The 19,916-nt window shown below is 33.7% G+C and overlaps 1 protein-coding gene and 1 pseudogene across 1 annotated transcript; both read right to left on the minus strand.

The window, feature by feature from the left end:
* Positions 1 to 2,921: 2,921 nt before the first annotated feature.
* On the minus strand, positions 2,922 to 3,869 carry LOC119520563 (olfactory receptor 5M10). The gene has a single exon (XM_037818502.1). The coding sequence runs from the start codon at positions 3,867 to 3,869 to the stop codon at positions 2,922 to 2,924; it is 948 nt and encodes a 315-aa protein (XP_037674430.1).
* A 12,101-nt stretch (positions 3,870 to 15,970) lies between these two features.
* On the minus strand, positions 15,971 to 17,422 carry LOC119520192 (annotated as a pseudogene).
* Positions 17,423 to 19,916: the final 2,494 nt, after the last annotated feature.

The raw sequence follows: 19,916 nt of genomic DNA on the forward strand, positions 1-19,916 counted from the left end.
CTACTATATCAATAAGAGAACATTTTCATGTGTTTGTCTCTCTGAATGAAAATCCTCATACTTATCAGCTATTGCTTCTAATCAGTTACTATACTAAGATAGATTTCCATAATTTCTTTTCTTAATCATTTTATGCTGACTTTTTTGGGGGATGTGTGAAACCACAATGGGTACTCTTGCTTTACATCCTCAACAGTGTTGGCAGTTTTCAATTTCTTGGTAAATGTAGGGATTTAAGAGATATAAATTAACACAGAAATCATCCACAGGTCATATAATCTTTATGGGAACACAAGTTCCATAGGTTTCTTTTCCTCCTAATGCCATTGTATGCTACTGTGATGATGATGTTTAAGGTTGATGGGGAAAAACACTAATTTCCAGGAAATTTCTTTTGAGAAGTACATTTATGAATGAAAATGAGTGTTTGTGTTCCAGATGAAGAGACTATAGGTTTTGACAATATTTCACTCTTGTCCTAAACAGACAAATGAGCAGGAATTTACCCCTGAAGGTTTTCAAATTATTCAGGAGCACATATTTTTAAACAGAGAAAAATCATAGAAGTTTGAATTAGAAGGAACCATCTAATTCAATGCCTTTTATGGAACAGGTTTTTAACTCTTTGTTATTTCCTACTTTCATATTAAGTCCCCAATGTTCATAAATAAAGATCTTTTTATTTTGTATTATGGAATCTGAATTTTCCTGGTAATGCACACTTTTTTTAAGTTTTTGTTGCCTGTAAAACCAATAATTGTTCATTATGGAACATTTCAACATAGAAATAATTTATTCTTTTCCTTAATCCTACTGTTCTACAAAGTTGCTTACAATGTATATATTTTGTACCCTGCTATTTTCATTCTCTTCAGCAGGAAATTCCATAAATAACATTTTACTGACTGTACAGCATTCTAATTAAAATTTTGTCACCCAACATTCACTGAACATTGTAAATGAGACTAATAATTCTTTCCAGTTTGTGAGGATCAAAATAAATAGTATACAAAATTAGATGCTAAACTAAAATTAAATCATCTATAGTGATGTTTATTCAGGTTAGTTTGTGTTTTATCTTGTCTTTACAGAGCTTGTGAGTTGCCTTTCACCCAAAGATTCACACAATGAAAAAAAAAATCATAAATAGAATTAAAAAAATGATAGACTACAAATACTTCCACCATTTGATTAAGGAAAGTTGCCAAGATTTAGCTTAAATTTATCTCCTGAAAGCTACAGTAGTTCTCAAAACAAGAAAATAAAAAGAAGTACACAATTATGTAGGCAAAACACTGAGTTTGTTTCACACTGACTCCAAAATACAGTTTTCAAATGGATTATAAATTTGAGAATTAGATCATTCTGGTTGCTAGGAGTGGAAACACAACTGCTTGCTTCACAAAATGAAAGTTTGTTAAAAAATAAGGGAATATCCTGTGGACTAAAGGATGGTGCCCCCAAAAGGAAATTGATGAAGGAATTATACAACCTGCAGAACCCTCTGAAAATCATTTATAAACTCCTCTGTTGTCCCTCTGCAATGAGATTTTCCTGTTGCTTAACTCTCATAGCCAAACATGTAACAAATACACAAGGAAACAGCTCTGACATTTAAATATTACATTGTAGTCAAACACTTTCTTTTTCAGTTACTATTTCTAAAAGTGGACCTTGATAGGCCCAGCCTTGTTCAATCAGCTTTGACTAAAGGATGGGGACAAATTTTTAAAAATTACTGTTCATCTGAGAGATTTTCTAGAAAATAAATTTGAACACTTTATAGTAAATACAGTAGTGGATTTTGTATGAGCATTTCCATAATCATACTAAGATGCAAAATATTAAAATGCAAAATATGTAAGGCAATTTAAGTAAGATTTAAATATATACTATTCAATATACAGCCATTCAGTTGAGTAACAATGCATAAATTAATGTGCTTGAATTACATATCTCTTCATGTATTCTTCCTAACTATTGTTTTTCTCAATGGAACTTTGATAATTATTGAACCAGCCTTATCTACAAAATTTTGAGTTTGTCAATATTTATTAAAACTGTAGAGTCACGGACTCCTTTATGAACAAAAGGAAACATTAGATCTTTTCCTCCAACACATCTACAAATTTGTGTATGATTTCAGAGCATTATTGTATATGCAAATTCAATTAATAGAACTGTTTGTCTCTTAAAAAATTAACCCAAAGTCAGAGCCTCTATAATTTTATTTATTTAAATGCCTGGAATGCTATTATACTGCATTAATGATTGAATTGGATCCATACTTTTCGGAACTCATAAACAGACGCTGACAATTCATTTTCATAAATTGATATCCATCACACTGATCAAAGGTTAATCAAAATGTCTGTCACATGGGTTTTGGGCAAACCTGGAGAAGCTTAAATCTATGGTTGACCTACATATTTAAATGTTTTTCTGAACAGCCCTGGGGATTAGGCAGGACAGAACTATTGTCCTGTACCACACATTGGAGTAGTAAGTATTTCATCATTAAAATAAAAATTCCAAAATAGTCACCCTGAATGGAACCTCACTAAGGATTTGGAGTCATAAAATTCAGAGGATGTAGATTTTCAATGTGCTCATTATGAGAATTTTTCTAGAAAATTCACAACCAAATAAGTAGAAATATTTAGTTATTATATTGAATTATGGGATATAAACCAATTTATTGTGGGAAGATCCCTGACAAATAAACCATTTTTAATTTGAATATTAAAGTTTTGATTAAAATTATATGGCTTTAAAGTGTTAATTTGAAGTTAAATAAGCTAAAATTGTCATTCAGTTTACATGATAATAAAAAAGAAACACAATCTATGAATAATAGGTTTGTCCTTCAAACATTAAGATTATGTTACCACAGAGCATACTGATTACAAATGAGAAGAGACTTAAATTGCCATTTTGTGGAAGAGATTTCCCTTGACTACTTTCTGCAAGGCATGGATCACATCCTTGTTCCTTAGGCTGTAGATCAATGGGTTCAGCATTGGGCTCAGAAAAGCATAAAAGACTGCAATAATTTTGGACTCCTCTATGGACTTCTCAGTTGGGGGCCTTACATACATGCAGAAGAGAGTTCCATAAAATATGGTAACAGTTGTCAGATGGGAACCACAAGTAGAGAAGGCTTTGTGCCTGCCTTCAGCAGAATGCATCCTCAAGATGGTTGCAAAAATGAAAAGATAGGACAGGAGGATGATGAAGAGAGAACTTGAGAGTGTAAAACCAGCAACTACAAACATTGCCATCTTCTTGATGGAGGTGTCAGAGCAGGCCAACATTAGAAGTGGAGGATCAGCACAGTAGAAATGATTGATTTCAAGGGAACCACAGAAGGATAAGTGAAAAGTCAACAGTGTCTGAGAGAGGCCATTGAAGAAGCCAGAAGCATAAGGGACTGTGACTAAAGACCTGCAAATGTTCTTGGACATTCTGGTACTGTAATGGAGAGGGCTGCAAATGGCCACATAGCGATCCAGTGCCATTGAAGCCAGGATATAAAACTCAGTGATCACCAGAGCAATGAAGAGAAGGCACTGTGAGAAACACCCAGCGTAGGAGATGGTCTTTTTGTCTGAGAGGAAATTGTACAGCATATTTGGAGTGATGTTGGAGGAATAGCAAATGTCTACAAAGGAGAGGTGTCCCAGGAAGAAATACATGGGAGTGTGGAGGCAGGAACTGGTTCTGATCAGCACAATCATGCATAGATTCCCTGCCAATGTGATTAAGTAGATCACCAGAAACACCACAAAGAAGATCTTCTCCAGCACTGGGTCATTGGTGAGCCCTAGCAGAATAAATTCGGTAACTGTGGTATGATTTGGAGAGGACATTTTCTCATCCTTTGAAAACTGAAAATAGGAGGGAATTGTGAGATTTCTGTCTGGTCTTTATTCTTTATTTCTTCCCTCCATTTTATCATTGTCTCCTCAATGTCTTCAGCCATGGATAATCACTTTTCTCTTTTCAACAATCACATTATTGTATCAACATAAATCATTTTCACTCTACATCACTGTTACTCTTCTGCCTCTTTCTTTCCTTCTCTCAAACTCTCTGTCATAGACACACAAACATACATATGCACTTGCACAGATGTACACACAATTGGAAACTCTGCATTTGTTTTTTTGTTGTTGTTTTTTTTTCAAATTTCATGAGAAAAAACTGTCAAAGTGGAAAGAAAATCAGACATGAAAAGCAGCAGGTCCTTGGAATCTTGTAAATGGGCAACTGGAGATTTGGATCTCTCAGGATCCTCCAGCTCTGTCATCCTGTTTCTCACATGCAAATTAACAGATAATTGTGCACTGCAACCTTTTCACTTGAAACCCAACATTCTCTGGCCTTATTTCATCCAAAAAAACACTGAGTTAGCTAAATTTATCGCTGGATACATGGCCATATTGTCTTGTCTTTTTTATAAATTGAGAGAAGAATTTATTAATTTACATTCCAACATCTGATTTCTACTTGTTCTAGGGCCTGGAGTTACAGCAGTGAACAAATTCCATTCCTTGGGAAGCTTGTATTGTAGTAGAGGGAACAGATTATAAACAAATATAAAAGGTTATATGATATAATGTCAGATACAGGCAAGCACTGTGAAGAAAAATGCTGGTAAATATGTGCACCATGAGGATGCTTGAAGAGTCATTCAGAGAAGTCCTTTCTGAGAAGGTGGCATTGGAACAGTAAATAAACCATGCAAGTATCTGCCAAGAATGAAATTTTTGGTTCCCATTTTCTGTACAACTGAACCATTTGTGAACATGCTTGTTTAGGGATGCACAGAAAATGTTCTAGTATAGACCTAGATTCCAGTTCTAGGCACTCATTTTTCACTCAGTCATTGTGAAAATAAGATTGACCTGCAAATAATCTTCAAGTATTGCCCCCTAGGTCATTGTTTATTTAGTTGTCAGATATACAGCATAACAAGTTTGCATATAACAATAGATTTTTTAGAAATGTAAGGAACTATTATTAACATTTGAATAGGAAAGTCAAGTGCAACTTGACTTTGATGAAAATAACCTTCTCCCACATTTGTGGAATAACTACTGCCACTGAAATGAACAAGATGAATTTTAAGTATACAAATGGAGAAAATGACCTACCTGTAAAAGTTGACTTACCAAATTATGCCAGTTGAAGGTGGGAAAGATCTATAATGTATCCTTTAGGTATATTCCCAGAAGTATTTTATGAATAATTGTAAAGAAGCAATTAAAATATTCTATGCTCCTCAAGGGCATAAACTTAATTTGATGTTTTGAGGGGCTAGATTCTCCTTTGAGGCTGAAATCCCTACCCAACATTTGTGGATCCTGCTTGGTACATGGATGCCTGGATCCTTAGCATATTCAAAGAAATTAGGCACTGGTTTCAATAGGATAGAAGGATGAAAATATATTTATTTGGAAGCATTCATTTTTTCTTTGAAAATGTTGAGGTGAGTTCCTCTAAAGAGTGTCATAGGTAGGACCATGTGGTTCATGAGAGATTTGAGGACAATGGTCTGAAGTCATCAATGTTGATAGCAGGAGACTGACATAACCAGTGGAAGGAAGGATGAGTGCTTGTCTGATCTGAAAGTCCTTTGAAGGATGAACTTTATGAATTTATACTGAACCAGACCTACTGAATTAATTTCATCAGCATTCTAGAAATCAAAATCAAGTTTGAGAATGAGATTCAGTCCTAAATTTAATGATTAAAGACACTGAAAGGAGACAAAAAATAATGGAATATTTTCTGGCAATGCATTTTTTAGAGGATAAAGGAAAGCAGGAGACACTTTAACTTGTCTGTATCTTCCTGTATACTCATTGTTCTAGGTCAATAAAATTAATGAGACTAAGTTTAGTCTGTCCCAGCAGGAGAGGTTTCCCTCTCTTTGGCCCCCTCCACATGATAGATTAAGTTGTGAGAAATTAGTGGATATAAAGCTACATTAAATGTTAAATATTTAATCATATCAATATTAAAATGCACATTGTTACAACCAATGAAATTTGACAAGATTTCAGTATTCCCTAGCAGTTTTCTCAAACTGAGGTGGAAAGACTGCCCTCTTTATTTCCTTTCTTATACAAATGAAGGAATAGAATTGAAGAATAATCCAGTCTTCCTGCTTGAAATATTTCTATGGAATGAAAATTACTTGTAGGCTTTTAGAGTTGGCGGCCTTTACTGCGTGACCTCTTAATGTGGAGTTCCTTTGTTTTGCATCACAAGTAAAACTTTTATTATATTCTCCTTTACACAGGATGATACTTTCTGATATGAAGAAAATTCATACTAATTTTTGAAAAATTAATATTTTCTGATGTTCATTAATACATAGACACACCACAATAAATTATGAATTTATAAACTTACTTTCTCAAGAAGACAGGGCTGCCTTAAAAGTAACTGAGTGTTACTTTTAAATAATAGTGCATTAGGTATTTCACATCTGAAGGAGAAGGGTACCCTCAGTTTTAAGTTTCTATCACATGACTGGAAATCATTATAAAAGAAGGTGATGAAAAGACTTCAAAAATATGTAGTCAGTAACATGATGTTTATGTTTATAAAAGATCACCAGCTGGTGTGGGCTAAATAGAAGATTTCAAATGGAGAAAAAAGGGAAAACATTTTAGTCGCTTAGGCAAGAGAGGAGTTTGCCTTAGACCTGACAGGTAGCAAAGTGTTGACAAATGGTTTTCAGATTCACTGTAGAATATTTCAAAGGTGGAAGTGACAAGAATTCCTGATGCTTTGGATTAATCTGGTTTGAAGGAACTGGGAAGGACAGGACACCAAGTGACTGGAAGTGTTTCACTGCTGCTAGATAAGTGAGAAATGACAAAAAGACTGAATGAGGTTGTAGAACAGGGACTGAGACTTATGAACCTAAGAATGATATACTTCCCAAATTATATGAGATTTGTATGTGTCAGCAGTGATGACCCAGAACCACCCATTCACCCCATTCCTCAAGCATTTGTGTCATGATCTAACTATGGCAGGGCCATATTTGAGGCTCAGGAGCCCAGATTCCATGACGTTATTAAGGACGCTAATAGGCTGTCAAATTCCATACATGCTAGCAGAGTTAACCTGGGATTTGCAACACAGCCTGCACAGTAAGGTGCATGGAACTCAAAATGTCATTTTCAAATGTGTTGCCCACATTGTTTAGCAACTCAAACCTTGGTGGCATCTGTTGTAACTCTTCTATCTCTGAGGGAAATCTGTTTAATGTTCACCTTTCAAAACCAGTGTATTTAAATGGTCATTGATTTTGACTATTCTTGGGCTGCATATAATTTACTTTTTTAATATCTGGCAAATTCTTCTTTTATTAGGGAATCAAAGGGTGAAGGGAGTTCCCAAATGCAATGCAACTGAAGCAACTGAGTTTATTCTGCTGGGGCTGACCAGCTGGCCAGAGCTGCAGCCCATCCTTTTGGTGTGGTGTTTCTCCTGATTTACCTCCTCACCCTGAGCAGAAATTTTGCTAATCAGATTCACTCTCTGGCTGCTAATTCCCATGTACTTTTTCCCCTTTGGCGTATGTGGATATGATTTACTCCACTAACATCTCTCCTCAGATGCTTGTTAACTTCTTCTCTGTGAAGAAAACCATCTCCTATGCTGAGTGGCACTGTGTTTTGTTTTTATGAGCCTGCCATCATTGAGTATTAGGTACCAGGGTATTGGTATGTGGCAATCTGCAGTCCCCTGCAGTATGACAGCCAAATGTCCAGGCCAGCCTGGTCACCTTCCCCTACCTGTGGGGTTCTATGGTGGGTACAATGCAGGTAATATTGACCTCCTTTCTGTCCTTTTGTGGACCCAATACCATTAACCACTTCTTCCCTGCCAGCAAACTCATGTTAATGAGACATTAATAATTAACAAATGATTATGATTACTGAATCATTATAATTCTATATTAATGAACAGGTATTATTCACTTTTCTGTCTATATTATGAATAGGCAGAAGTTAATACCTGAAATTACTGAAACTCAACTGGTCTCAATCCTGTGTATACTTATTATTGTAATGGTCATTCTAGCCTAATCTCAGGCTTGTGTATACTTATTATTGTAATGGTTATTCTAGTCTAGTCTCAGCCCTGTTTATACTTAATATTATAATGTTAAAACTCCATCTCCCTTTGTTTGAATCCCTAAAATCCCTGAACCCTTTAGAATCAGGGAGGCAGTTTTGGGCTCATAGGCCATCTAATCCCCCGTTTGCACATAGAAACAAACTCATTCTCTCTTTGAAACCCCAGTGTCATGGATTGGCTGTTATGTGCATCAGGCAGAGGACCCCACATTCCTTTGGTATCATGAACCTTGATATCCTCTGACAATTACATAAAGTATTTGCCTTGTTGGTGTCAGCAGGGACCGACCTTGCTAGTTCCCTAAACATCATCCTCATCATCTTCATTTTCATTTCCATCATCATTATGAGGTCCTGTTCCAGTGAGGGGCAGCACAAAGTCATCTCCACCTGTGCCACCCACCTGACAGCTGTCACTGTTCTATGGGTCCCTTGCGTGCATGTATCTGAGACCAGTGAAGGCTCAGTCTGTAAAACAGGGAAAGTGTGGCAGTGTTTCACATTTTTGTGACTTCCACACTGAATATCCATTTATCTACAATCTGAGGCATAAGCATGTGAAACAGGCTTTGAACAGTGTCCATGAAATCTCTGGTAAAATTGAGAAAAATCCAATTTCTGTGGTCTCCCAAGAAAAACTAGTCTGAAAAACAATTAAAAATTATCAGCTCCCTTGGATATACCTAAATGCTATTCTCTGGAATAGTGATAATAATATCTTCCATATATGCATAGCTTGGGACTGAGTGAGGCACAAATGGAAATAATGAATGTGAATTGAGGATTGATAGGAAACACAATAGCAAAAATCTCTTCACAATAAAGGAGTGTCATATTTTCAGTCTTAATCAACAATTCATTTACACCTTATTATTTAACAAATAAATCCTAATTTTTATTCCCTTGGCAGTAATCATTAAGCATCTCTGATCTATTCTTAGCAGAGTGATTTGTAAATTTTTCTTGAATGAGAAGATTAATTACATGACATAGCTTCCTTTGATGAAAGCAGATTTTCTTCTTAAAACTAATTCATATTTCTAATTCCTGATTTTTCCCTCACTACACCTTCGGTGTGTTTCTGATATCAATTTATCATGAATTTAAAACCATATTTGTTTTATATCAACAAAGAACCTAATAGTTTATATGCATTTATGACATAATGGTTTGTTTCAGCATTTTTCTTTAATCAAAAGAGATTTCTTAATGGGAGAATCCATTTCTAATTTCTAACTTTTCTTTCTCCTTGAGGGGGTTTATTTTATTTTGTTCCCATGATATTTTTAACAACTACTTGTGTTTTTTTAATTTTTATTTTAAAGATTATCTTCGAATTCTTCTCTACCAACATACACTTTTAACCCAACAACTTCTCTAATATGCACAAAAATTGTGTTTTATTTTTTTGGGGGGAGGGTCATAATTAAATATAACATAAGTACATACCAGGTTGCTTTATACACTTTGAAATTAACTTTTTCTAATATTGTTTAATGTTAATTTGCCACATTTTATTGCATCAACACAGATTGTTTCATTTATTTTTTCTCTATAGGAAAATCTTCATAAATACAAGCTATTACTTCTGTATCAGGTATTGTAATAAGATTTCCATGGTTTTCTGCTTGCATACTTTTATATTGCTTTTTACGTAACTAGCAATAGGTTCCCAAGTTTCACTACATCCTCAATAGCATTGGGTTTTTCATTTTCCTTTTGTATGCATCAGTTAAATAGACATAACCAATGCAGAAGTCAGTCATTCATCAGATAAAATTTATTCTATGTTGGTTATATCTATTTTTTAACCCCAGAAATTCTACATATAATGATTTAATGTAGAAATTATGGCTATATATGTCTGTGTTAATATACAAGTTTATACTTGCAATTCATATACATGTTAAATTATTGGAAGCATATGAAAACATATAAAATATTTCTAGTATGATTAGCATTGTTCTAGCTATTTTCCTATTGATCTGATGGGGAGATAATGGGGGGAGATTATGGAATGGAAGCCATTATCTAAGGACCATTGAGGAAAAACCCTGATGTGTTTATGCTGTAGATTTACTGGGCACTTTTGCACAAACATTTATTTTTACACCATATAGTGCTCATAATGCAACTTTCCTAGGTTTCTCTTCTTCCTAATGTCATGATACAGTACTATGATGATGATGTTTAAGCTCAGAAAAAAATATTTTCTGGAACTTTCTTCTGAGAAGTATACTTCTGTATAAAAGTAAGGTTTGTTGTTCCACCTAGGAGGTTATAGATAGCATTATTGACTATGATTCACCCCCCACATACCTATTAGACAAATAATGCTATGTTTACCATTGAAGAACTTCCAACTATTAAGGAGCAGAATAAAATTAAGGAAAAATAATTGGAGTTAAATTGCAAGGAATCTAAGTAACCATCCAGTTCAATACCTAAAATGGAACAGGTTTTTAACTCCCCAATTTTTCCTGCTTTCATATTAAGGTGCCAATATTAAAAAATAAGATCCTTTTATTATATGTCCTAAAATCTGGACTTAATGTGAAGTTTTTTTGTTCATTTGTTTTTTGTTGCTTATGAAAGCAGTAGTTGTTCATTACAGAAAATTTGGGCATGGATATAAAAAAGTTGTTTCACTTCTTGTTAACCTTACTATATTACAAAGTTGACTGTAATATATATTTATATTTGTAACATGTTATTTTCATAAAATCCTATGTAAAATTATTTTTCATTTCTTTGGCTGGGAAATCAGAAACATAATTTAATAATTAACATTTTCACCCCAAAATTCATCATCCAATATTCACATACCCTTTTATGATCATAACCATCCAACCATCACATTCATATGAGATTATCAGTCTTTTAGAGCTATTTCTATGCATCCAGTTCAAGCTTGTGCCTTGCCAGTTATTACATCAGGTTTTCTTCTCTTCTCATCAAGAACCATGCATAACACAGACACATTTCTTGTATGCACAGATTTTGGTTAACAGAGTACCATGCAAAGTGAGGACTGATGGTATTTTTTATATAACTTGCTTTTTTTCTCTCAATTATAAAGGGAGCACTACTTAAAAATCTTCACCAAAATTTCTCATTATGTCTTCAGATTCTTAAAAGCAGAATAATTGATTAAAAGTGTACAAACATTTTAAGTCAACTTAAAACATTATGTTCAATTGATTTCCAGAAAAACTGCATTATTCTTTTCCTGACATTAATGTATGATAGTGCCAGCCTTTGTGAATACTCTTAAGTATATATATTAAAGACAGTATCACTTCATATTTTGATTATTATTTTTATTCATGAATTTTAGCATTTTAAAATTTAATCAATTTTCTACTGATAGCCTTCACTATTATTATATATTGGTACTTTGGTGCTTTAAATCATTTCTAGTAACATTTCATATCTCAAAAATTTTACCAATTAATCTTTTTTCTGGCAAATATGTTGCCAAATAGTGAGGTGCCTATTAATTTTAAATACTTGTTTTTTCAAATTTGAGTAACTTTTCTATCATAATTTTTCCATTACTAAAAAGCTCAGAGAGATTTTTTTCTGATTACTGAATGTGTTAATATTTACTTTTAGTTCTGATTAAGCACATTTTTCTCAGCATTTGACATGACTATCCCTGCTTAGCAGTATGTATAGGAATTTCAGTTTTCTGGGGCTAATAGTTGCTGACAAAAGACAGTCTAGATAGGTACAGAGCAAGGTTTTATATCTAGAAATCTTTGTTGAAAAAAAGTTGCATTCTGAGCACTGTATAGTATAAAAATAAATGTTTGTTCAAAAGTGTCCAGTAAATCTACGGCATTAACACGTCACGGTTTTTCCCCAATGGTCCTGAATATAATGGCTTCCATTCCATTATCTCCCCATCAGATCAATAGGGAAATAGCTAGAACAATACTAATCATACTAGAAATATTTTATTTGTTTTCATATGTTTCCAATAATTTACAATGTATATGAATTTCATGTATAATCTTGTATGTTAACACAGACCTATATTTGCATAGTTTCCACATTAAATCATTATATGTATAATTTCTGGGTTAAAAAATATTGGATCACTAGAAACATCTGATTTGCATTCTCCTAAGATAAATATGAAAAAGTGGGATACTGAAGATGGGATTTCTCCACCAGAAATTAAAACATTAATTATAATAATTATAATTATTCAGTTTAAAATGTATTTACAGATTGGTCAAAGGAATGAATAGGATATATGGGCCAGAAATGGACTATTCTAAGATACAGTAAAGGTGACTTCACAAATCAGTTGGAAATCAAAAGACTGCTTAATAAATAGTGGAAAGAAACTGGTTAAAAATGCAGGAGACAAGGTTACAGAAAGCATCATTATATACCATGAAATTATATCCAGAATAAATAAAGATATACCTCTAAAATATGAACATGAACTATCAATAAAAATACAGATGCATGCTTATCTAATATCAGGCTGGGGAAATTAAAATAAATCCTTAGAATTTTTCCCAATAAAAATATAAATATTTTCCATATAATGAATTATCAGAAGCAACATGAAAAGGAGTCATTAAACTAATGGATATCTTTGATTTGTTATAATTATATTTCAATCTTATTTCATTCAAATTGAAACAATCCTTCCCTAAGAATTTCCAGTAGAGACAACAAAGTAGCAAATATTTCATATAATATTTCCAATATTGATGAAGGTACTTGTAAACATTACTATTCATAAGTATCAATGATATAAATTTTCCGTAGAAAAATTTCTCAACAGTTTTAAAAATGTTCAAAACATTTAATTCAGAAATTCCACTTCTAGGAATGTATTTTAAAGGACTAATCAGAGAAATCATGTCCAAAGAGTAGGAGCCATTTGAAACAATATGATACAATGATATGATGGAACAACCATTTGAAAAAAATAAAGCAATTTGAATGAAATACACCAAAGTGCTAAGAGTAACAATACATAAGTAAGTGCATATAAGTAAATGCTGCTTTTGTTCCTTATATCTTTCAATATTTTTTGGTTTGTTTTCCTACAATCAATATATGGGACTAGTTTAATTATGAAATATCATGGCACATTAAAAATTTGTTCACCAAAAATATTTATTGTGTTTGAAAATACAAATTCTATACTATCAAATGAAAACAGATGTTCAAATTGCATATGGCATTTGATTCCAATTTTCTTTTATTAATTATAATAACATATATATGCACATAACTTTATTGAGAGGAAATGTGACAAAATGAAACAAATATAATTGATTGATCTTAGATAAGAATGTACTTCTTCACTTCTGCATGTATTTTCTAGTAATTTATAATGAATATGCATGATTTTATAATTTGGAATATATGTTAATAAAATGCAGACTGTATAGAACTAACATATATCAAAATTATGTACTTCTGCATTGAGCAGTAAGATAACCTACTTATTATGCACACAATTGTGAGGTTAACCTGAAATATCAGAGAAGATCCACATTGGCTATTGCTAGAATAAGTATCACTATAATCATCTTCATCATCACCATAAACACCATACTTTCATCTCCAGCAATAATTGTACCATTTCCTCATGAAACACATGCCATCTGGCCTTTGCAGTGTGCTGAGGAGTTTTGTTGTCACTGCAGTGTGTGTTGGAAAGATAAGAGACTTTGGAACCAGAGGACTTGCTTTTGTGATCCTTAGTAGCTGAATGACTTTGAAAAAGTCATTCAATTTATTTGTGCTGAAGACTCTGAATGTTGTAAATTCTTTTACAAGTTCATTTCTGAGGATTAATATTAAACGGTGATTTAAAAATGAGAGATAACTGTAATTAAGCATTATCTATAGTAATTTTTATTTATGTTGTTTACGTTCTACACTATCTCTAAAAAGTTTCTGAGGTGGCTTTCAATGAAGATTTTAAAAATAAAAAAGACATCATAAGTACAAGTATATAAACAGCATAAAAATAAAGGGAGTCTGTAAATAGACAAAACATTTGGGTTAAGCGAGTTTTTAAGATTGAGTTTAAATTGAGTTCTGAAAGCCACAGTGGTTCTCAGGATTAGAAAATAATAGAAAACATACAATTATCAAGGCAAAACAGAGAATATTTTTCACACTGATTCTAAAACACATTTTATAGGATCATGAATTTGGATGTTGGACCATCCTGGTTGCTAGGAATGGAAACACATCTCTTGCTTAACAAAAAGAGAAGTTGGTTAGAAGACAGAATGTCCCATGGACTAAAGGAAGTGGAATCAAGGACACTACCAGAGTAAGGACCCTTGGTTGGTCACTCATTTATAGGTTCTTCTGCATCATTATCTTGCTGAAGATCAGCTTCTCCTGTTGTCCTATCACAGCCAAAAACTAAACAAATAGACAAACAAGCACTCCTGAGATTTAAATACTATGTCCTAGACACCAAGAAATCAAACCCTCTCTTTTTATTTTATGGTTTCTGGAGTAGGATTTTGATAAGCCCAACCTTCTCAATCAGTTGAGAATTAAGAATGGGGTTCAATTTTCCAAATGCTGCAAGTCATTTAGAGGATTCTGGAAAATAATTTGGACACCTTAAAGTAAATACAGTAGTTGATTTCATATAGGCATTTCTTGTAGTAGTGTGAAAAATCAGAGTGCACAGTACTAAAATGCAAAACATTTAAGGCAACATAATAATGGATAATTATTCAATATGCAGCCATCTGCTTGACTAATAATGCATGGATTAATGTGGATAATTAGGTATCTCTTTATATTGTATTCTTCTCTTGCTTTTGTCAGTAGAAGTTTTGAGAACTACTGGACCAGTTTTATCTAAAAAATAATGAGTCAAAGATTGCTTTATGAATCAGGGTAAACATCATGTCTTCTCATCTAGAAAGATGTATATATGTGTACATATCTATCTGTCTATTTATCTATATCTATCTATCTACATACACACACACAGTTTCAGGGTATTTGTGTGTCTGCAAAAGCCAAGTGATAGATCCAGTTGACTCAGTAAATTATTATAACTACTACACTAAATTATCAAAACCACTACATGGAAAACACCATGGATGCCATTATAATATATTGAAGATTGAACTTCCTCCATATGCTTGGTAACTCATAAGCAGGAGTAGACAGTTAATTTTAAATACTGAGGACCATAAACATTAAAATTCACATGGACAATATGTTAATCAAAATGTCCACAAATGGTGATTTAATGAAAACTGACAGTAAGTTTACACCTATGGAATAACCATGTATTAAAAAATTTCCTGGAGGTAATTCCAGTGGTTATTCATGCTTCAGAGACACTGTTCTATATGAAACACTGGAGTAGAGGGTCTTACATCATTTAAAGAAAGGGTAAAATGCTATCTTGTGTCTCCCTGTGGTCTATAAACCATGTAATTCAGACTAGTCAGATGTACAGTGTCCCCATAAGAGCAAACTAGTTATAAAATTTACCCCCAAGTAAGGAAAGATATTAAGTTAAATTAACATACAGAACTATTGGATAAAAATCAGTTTATTTTCTTAGGATTACTGCCAAAGAAAACATTTTATGTTTAAATACTAAAACATTTTATTAACCCAATATTTCTCAAAGGTATTAATTTTGAGAAGAAATTATCTGAAGATAGCATTCTGAGTATATGATAATAAACAAATCATGATCTCAGAGTAATAGATTTGTCCTTTGAACAGCATGAATATGTTACCACAGCACTTACTTATTACAAATGAAAAGACAAATAAATTACAATTTAATGAAGGAAATTTCCCCTGATCATCTGTTGCATGGCATGGTTCATGTCCTTGTTCCTTAGGCTGTGGATCAATGGGTTCAGCATTGGGCTCAGAAAAGCATAAAAGACAGCAATTATTTTGGACTCCTCTATGGACTTATCAGTTGGGGGCCTTAAGTACATGCAGAAGAGTGTTCCATAAAATATGATAACAGTTGTCAGATGGGAACCACAAGTAGAGAAGGTTTTGTGCCTGCATTCAGCAGAATGCATCCTCAAGATGGTTGCAAAAATGAAAAGGTAGGACAGGAGGATGATAAAGAAAGAACTTGAGAGTGTAAAGCCAGCAACTACAAACATTGCTATCTTTTTTACAGGTGTCAGAGCAGGCCAACATTAGAACAGGTGGATCAGCACAGTAGAACTGATTAATTTCAAAAGAACTACTGAAGGATAAGTGAAAAGTGTCTGAAAGAAGCCATTAAGGAAGCCATAAGTATAAGGGACTGTGACTAAAGACCTGCAAATGTTCTTGGACATTCTGGTACTGTAATGGAGAGGGCTGCAAATGGCCACATAGCAATCCAGTGCCATTGAAGCCAGGATATAAAACTCAGTGATCAGCAGGGCAATGAAGAGAAGACGCTGTGTGAAGCACCCAGCATAGGAGATGGTCTTTTGGTCTGAGAGGAAATTGTACAGCATATTTGGGGTAATGTTGAAGGAATAGAAAATGTCTACAAAGGAAAGGTGGCCCAGTAAGAAATACATGGGAGTATGGAGATGGGCACTGGTCCTGATCAGCATAATCACACACAGATTCCCCACCAATGTGATTAAGTAGATCACCAGAAACACCACATACGGGATCTTCTCCAGCCCTGGGTCACTGGTGATGTTAGATCCCAGAAGAAGAAACTAACATGTAGAAGGAGTTTCTAACTCAGGGGCCCCACAGCTTATCTCACAAGAAAACAGGTGCCCCATCAACTAAAGAATGAAGCTGTTCAAAGCTGTTCAAGGCCATTCCAGTCACAGTAGCACCTCAAAGGCGCATAAGGTAAGGTCAGATATTCCCATAAGAGAACAACCAAAAAGACCTGCTCTCCCTAGCTAGATAATGCAGCTGCTTTCCTAAAAAAGAATATTGTCTCAGAATCCTACCAAGCAATCAGCCCAAAACTAGATAGGCACTTACCCAATCGAGGCACAGACCATCACAGCAGACACCCTACCCAACATGGGTTCCTTTTTTCATTAAAAATTGCTGCTTTCAGATAGAGAGCAGGAGCCATTTTCTTTTCCTTCTTTTATGCTGACTCCCACCTGCTTTCTTCCTCTAATAAATCTTAAACTTTATACTTAAACTTTGACTCACTGCATTGTGTGCATTCTTGAACAGCTCCAAACCTAACAAGTGAGCCCCAGCGGAATGAATTTGGTCACTGTGGCATGATTTGGGGTGAACATTTTCTCTTCCTTTGAAAACTGAAAATGACTGGAAATGTGAGATTTCCATCTGACCCTTATTCTTTGTTTATTCCTTCCATTTTATCATTGTCTCATTGATCTCTTCAGCCATGGGTAATTACTGTCCTCTTTTGAACAAACACATTGGTATAAATATCTACATTTACTTCAGACCACATCACTTCTATTCTATGTGCCTGTTTCTTTCTCTGTCTCAAACTCCCTGTCTTACACACACAGTCTATATAACACACATGTTCATGCACACATACTCACACATATACTTGCACACATATACATACTCACAGATTTATATACATCTTGGGGAAATCCACATTGGTAATTTTTTAAATGTCATGAGAAAAATGTCAAAGGGGGAAGATAATCAGGCATGAACACCATGTCTTTTGCATCATTTAGACAGACAACTGAAGAGTTGGATCTCTCAGTATTCCCCAGCTCCAATTTCCTGTTTTTCAGATACAAATTGGTGGAGAAGTGTTTAGCATTTTGTTTTCACTTGAAAGCCATTGTTCTATGGCCTAATTTCCCTAATAACAAAACAAAACAAAACAAAACATTACATTAGTTAAATTTATCTCTTAATATGTGGCTATATTGTCCTCTCTGTAAATTGAGTCACACATTTATTTATTTATATTGCAAGGTGTGATTTCTTCTGTTCTTGTCTCTGGGGTTACAGCACTGAGCAACTTCCCCACCTTTGTGGAGGCATCAGATAGTAAACATTAGGAAAAATACATAATGTCAGATTGAAGCAAGCACTGTGTAGAAAAATGCAGGTAAGAGTGCAATTCTTGAAGCCATTCAGAGAAAGCCTTACCAAGGGATGGTATTTCAACAGTAAATAAACCAAATGTGTATTTAGGAAGAATGTGGAATTTTTGAGCCAAAATCTTTGCATCAATAACCTACTCATTAAATTGTTTAGGAAAGTATTGGTAATGTTAAAGTATAGCCTTAGATTATATCACTATCCACACTTTTTTTTAACCCATTCATTGTGAAAGTAAGATTTAGCAGCAAATAGTCTTCAAGAATTTCCCCTAGGTCACTGCTTAATTGTCAGATATACAGCAGAACAACTTGCATATAATAATTGATTTTTTATAGATGAAATGCACTATTATTAATGTATGAATAGGAAAGTAAAGCCCAATTGATGAAACTATTCCTTCCTTTCCCACATGGGTGTAATACTAATTGCCACTCAATAGAACAAGATGTATTTATAGCATACAAATGAAGAAAATTACCTACATTTAAAGTGGACTTACCATATTTTGCCAATTGAAAGTGGGATAATATATAGTGTTTTCCTTAAGTACATTCCCTGAAGTATTTTATGAATAATTCTATAGAAGCAATTAAAATATTAAAATATGCCTCAGGGAATAATTGTAATTTTAAGTTTTGAGGGGTGAGATTCTCCTTTGAGGCTGAAATCCCTAACCAACATTTTTGTATTCTGCTTGGTACATAAGTGCCTGGATCCTTAACATATATAAAGAGATTAGGCACCACTTTCAATAGAACAGAAGGAGAAAATAACCATAGACAAATTTTCTATATTTATTCTAGTGAGGATGAGGGAATCCCCATCAGAATAGTTGAATGATATCTGGCATTGCATTTATTAGAGAATAAAGAAACCAAGAGGCACTTTTAATTGCCCGTGTCTTCCAGTGCCCTGAAAATCCTAGACAATAATAGGTCAGTAAAATTAATGAATCTACATAATGTCTGACCAAGACAGAAGAGGCATCCCTCATTTTGGCAGACCTATAAATGATGGAATGAGTTGTGAGAAATCAGAGACAAAGCTGTAATTCATTACTAAAATGCTCATTGTTACCAGCCCATGAAGTTTGAGAAGATTTGCATTTTACCATAGTGGCTTTCTCAAATTAAGGTGGAAAGATTGCCCTATCCCAGTGTTGTTCTCTTCTTTTCCTTATATATTTTATAAATAAAGTAATATAAAGGAAGAAAAATAAAATCTTACTGTGTGAAATATTTCTGCACAATGGTAATTCCATGGGATTTTAGTTTTAGTGGCCCTTATTGTTTGACCTATTAATGTGGATGCCCTATGTTTTGCATAATAAGGAAATACTTGAAGAATTTATTTTTCTTTAAGCAGGAACATAGCTTTCCTTTGAAGAAAACTTATCCTGATTATTTTTAATTTAATAATTTTCTGATATATGCCAATACATAAACATACCACAATAAATTATCAATTTAGATGCTTACTTTTCCAGCAAGAAAGATTGGCTCAGTAGTAAATGAATGAGTAGGCAAAAAATAGTGCATTTGGTATTTCACATCTGGAGGGGAAGTGTGTCCACATTTTTCAATTTTGATCACGTGAGTTGAATTCCACTCATAAGAAGGTGATGTTAATTCATTTATATAGTAATGAATAATATTAGAATGCCCAGACTTTATGTTACATATGATACTAACTCTA

This window comes from Choloepus didactylus, chromosome 25, assembly GCF_015220235.1.
Source record: "Choloepus didactylus isolate mChoDid1 chromosome 25, mChoDid1.pri, whole genome shotgun sequence".
In the NCBI taxonomy this organism is placed as follows: domain Eukaryota; kingdom Metazoa; phylum Chordata; class Mammalia; order Pilosa; family Megalonychidae; genus Choloepus; species Choloepus didactylus.

Bases quoted from the DNA above. Each gene is read 5' to 3' on its own strand.
- LOC119520563 (XM_037818502.1), bottom strand. From the start codon at position 3,869: ATGTCCTCTCCAAATCATACCACAGTTACCGAATTTATTCTGCTAGGG.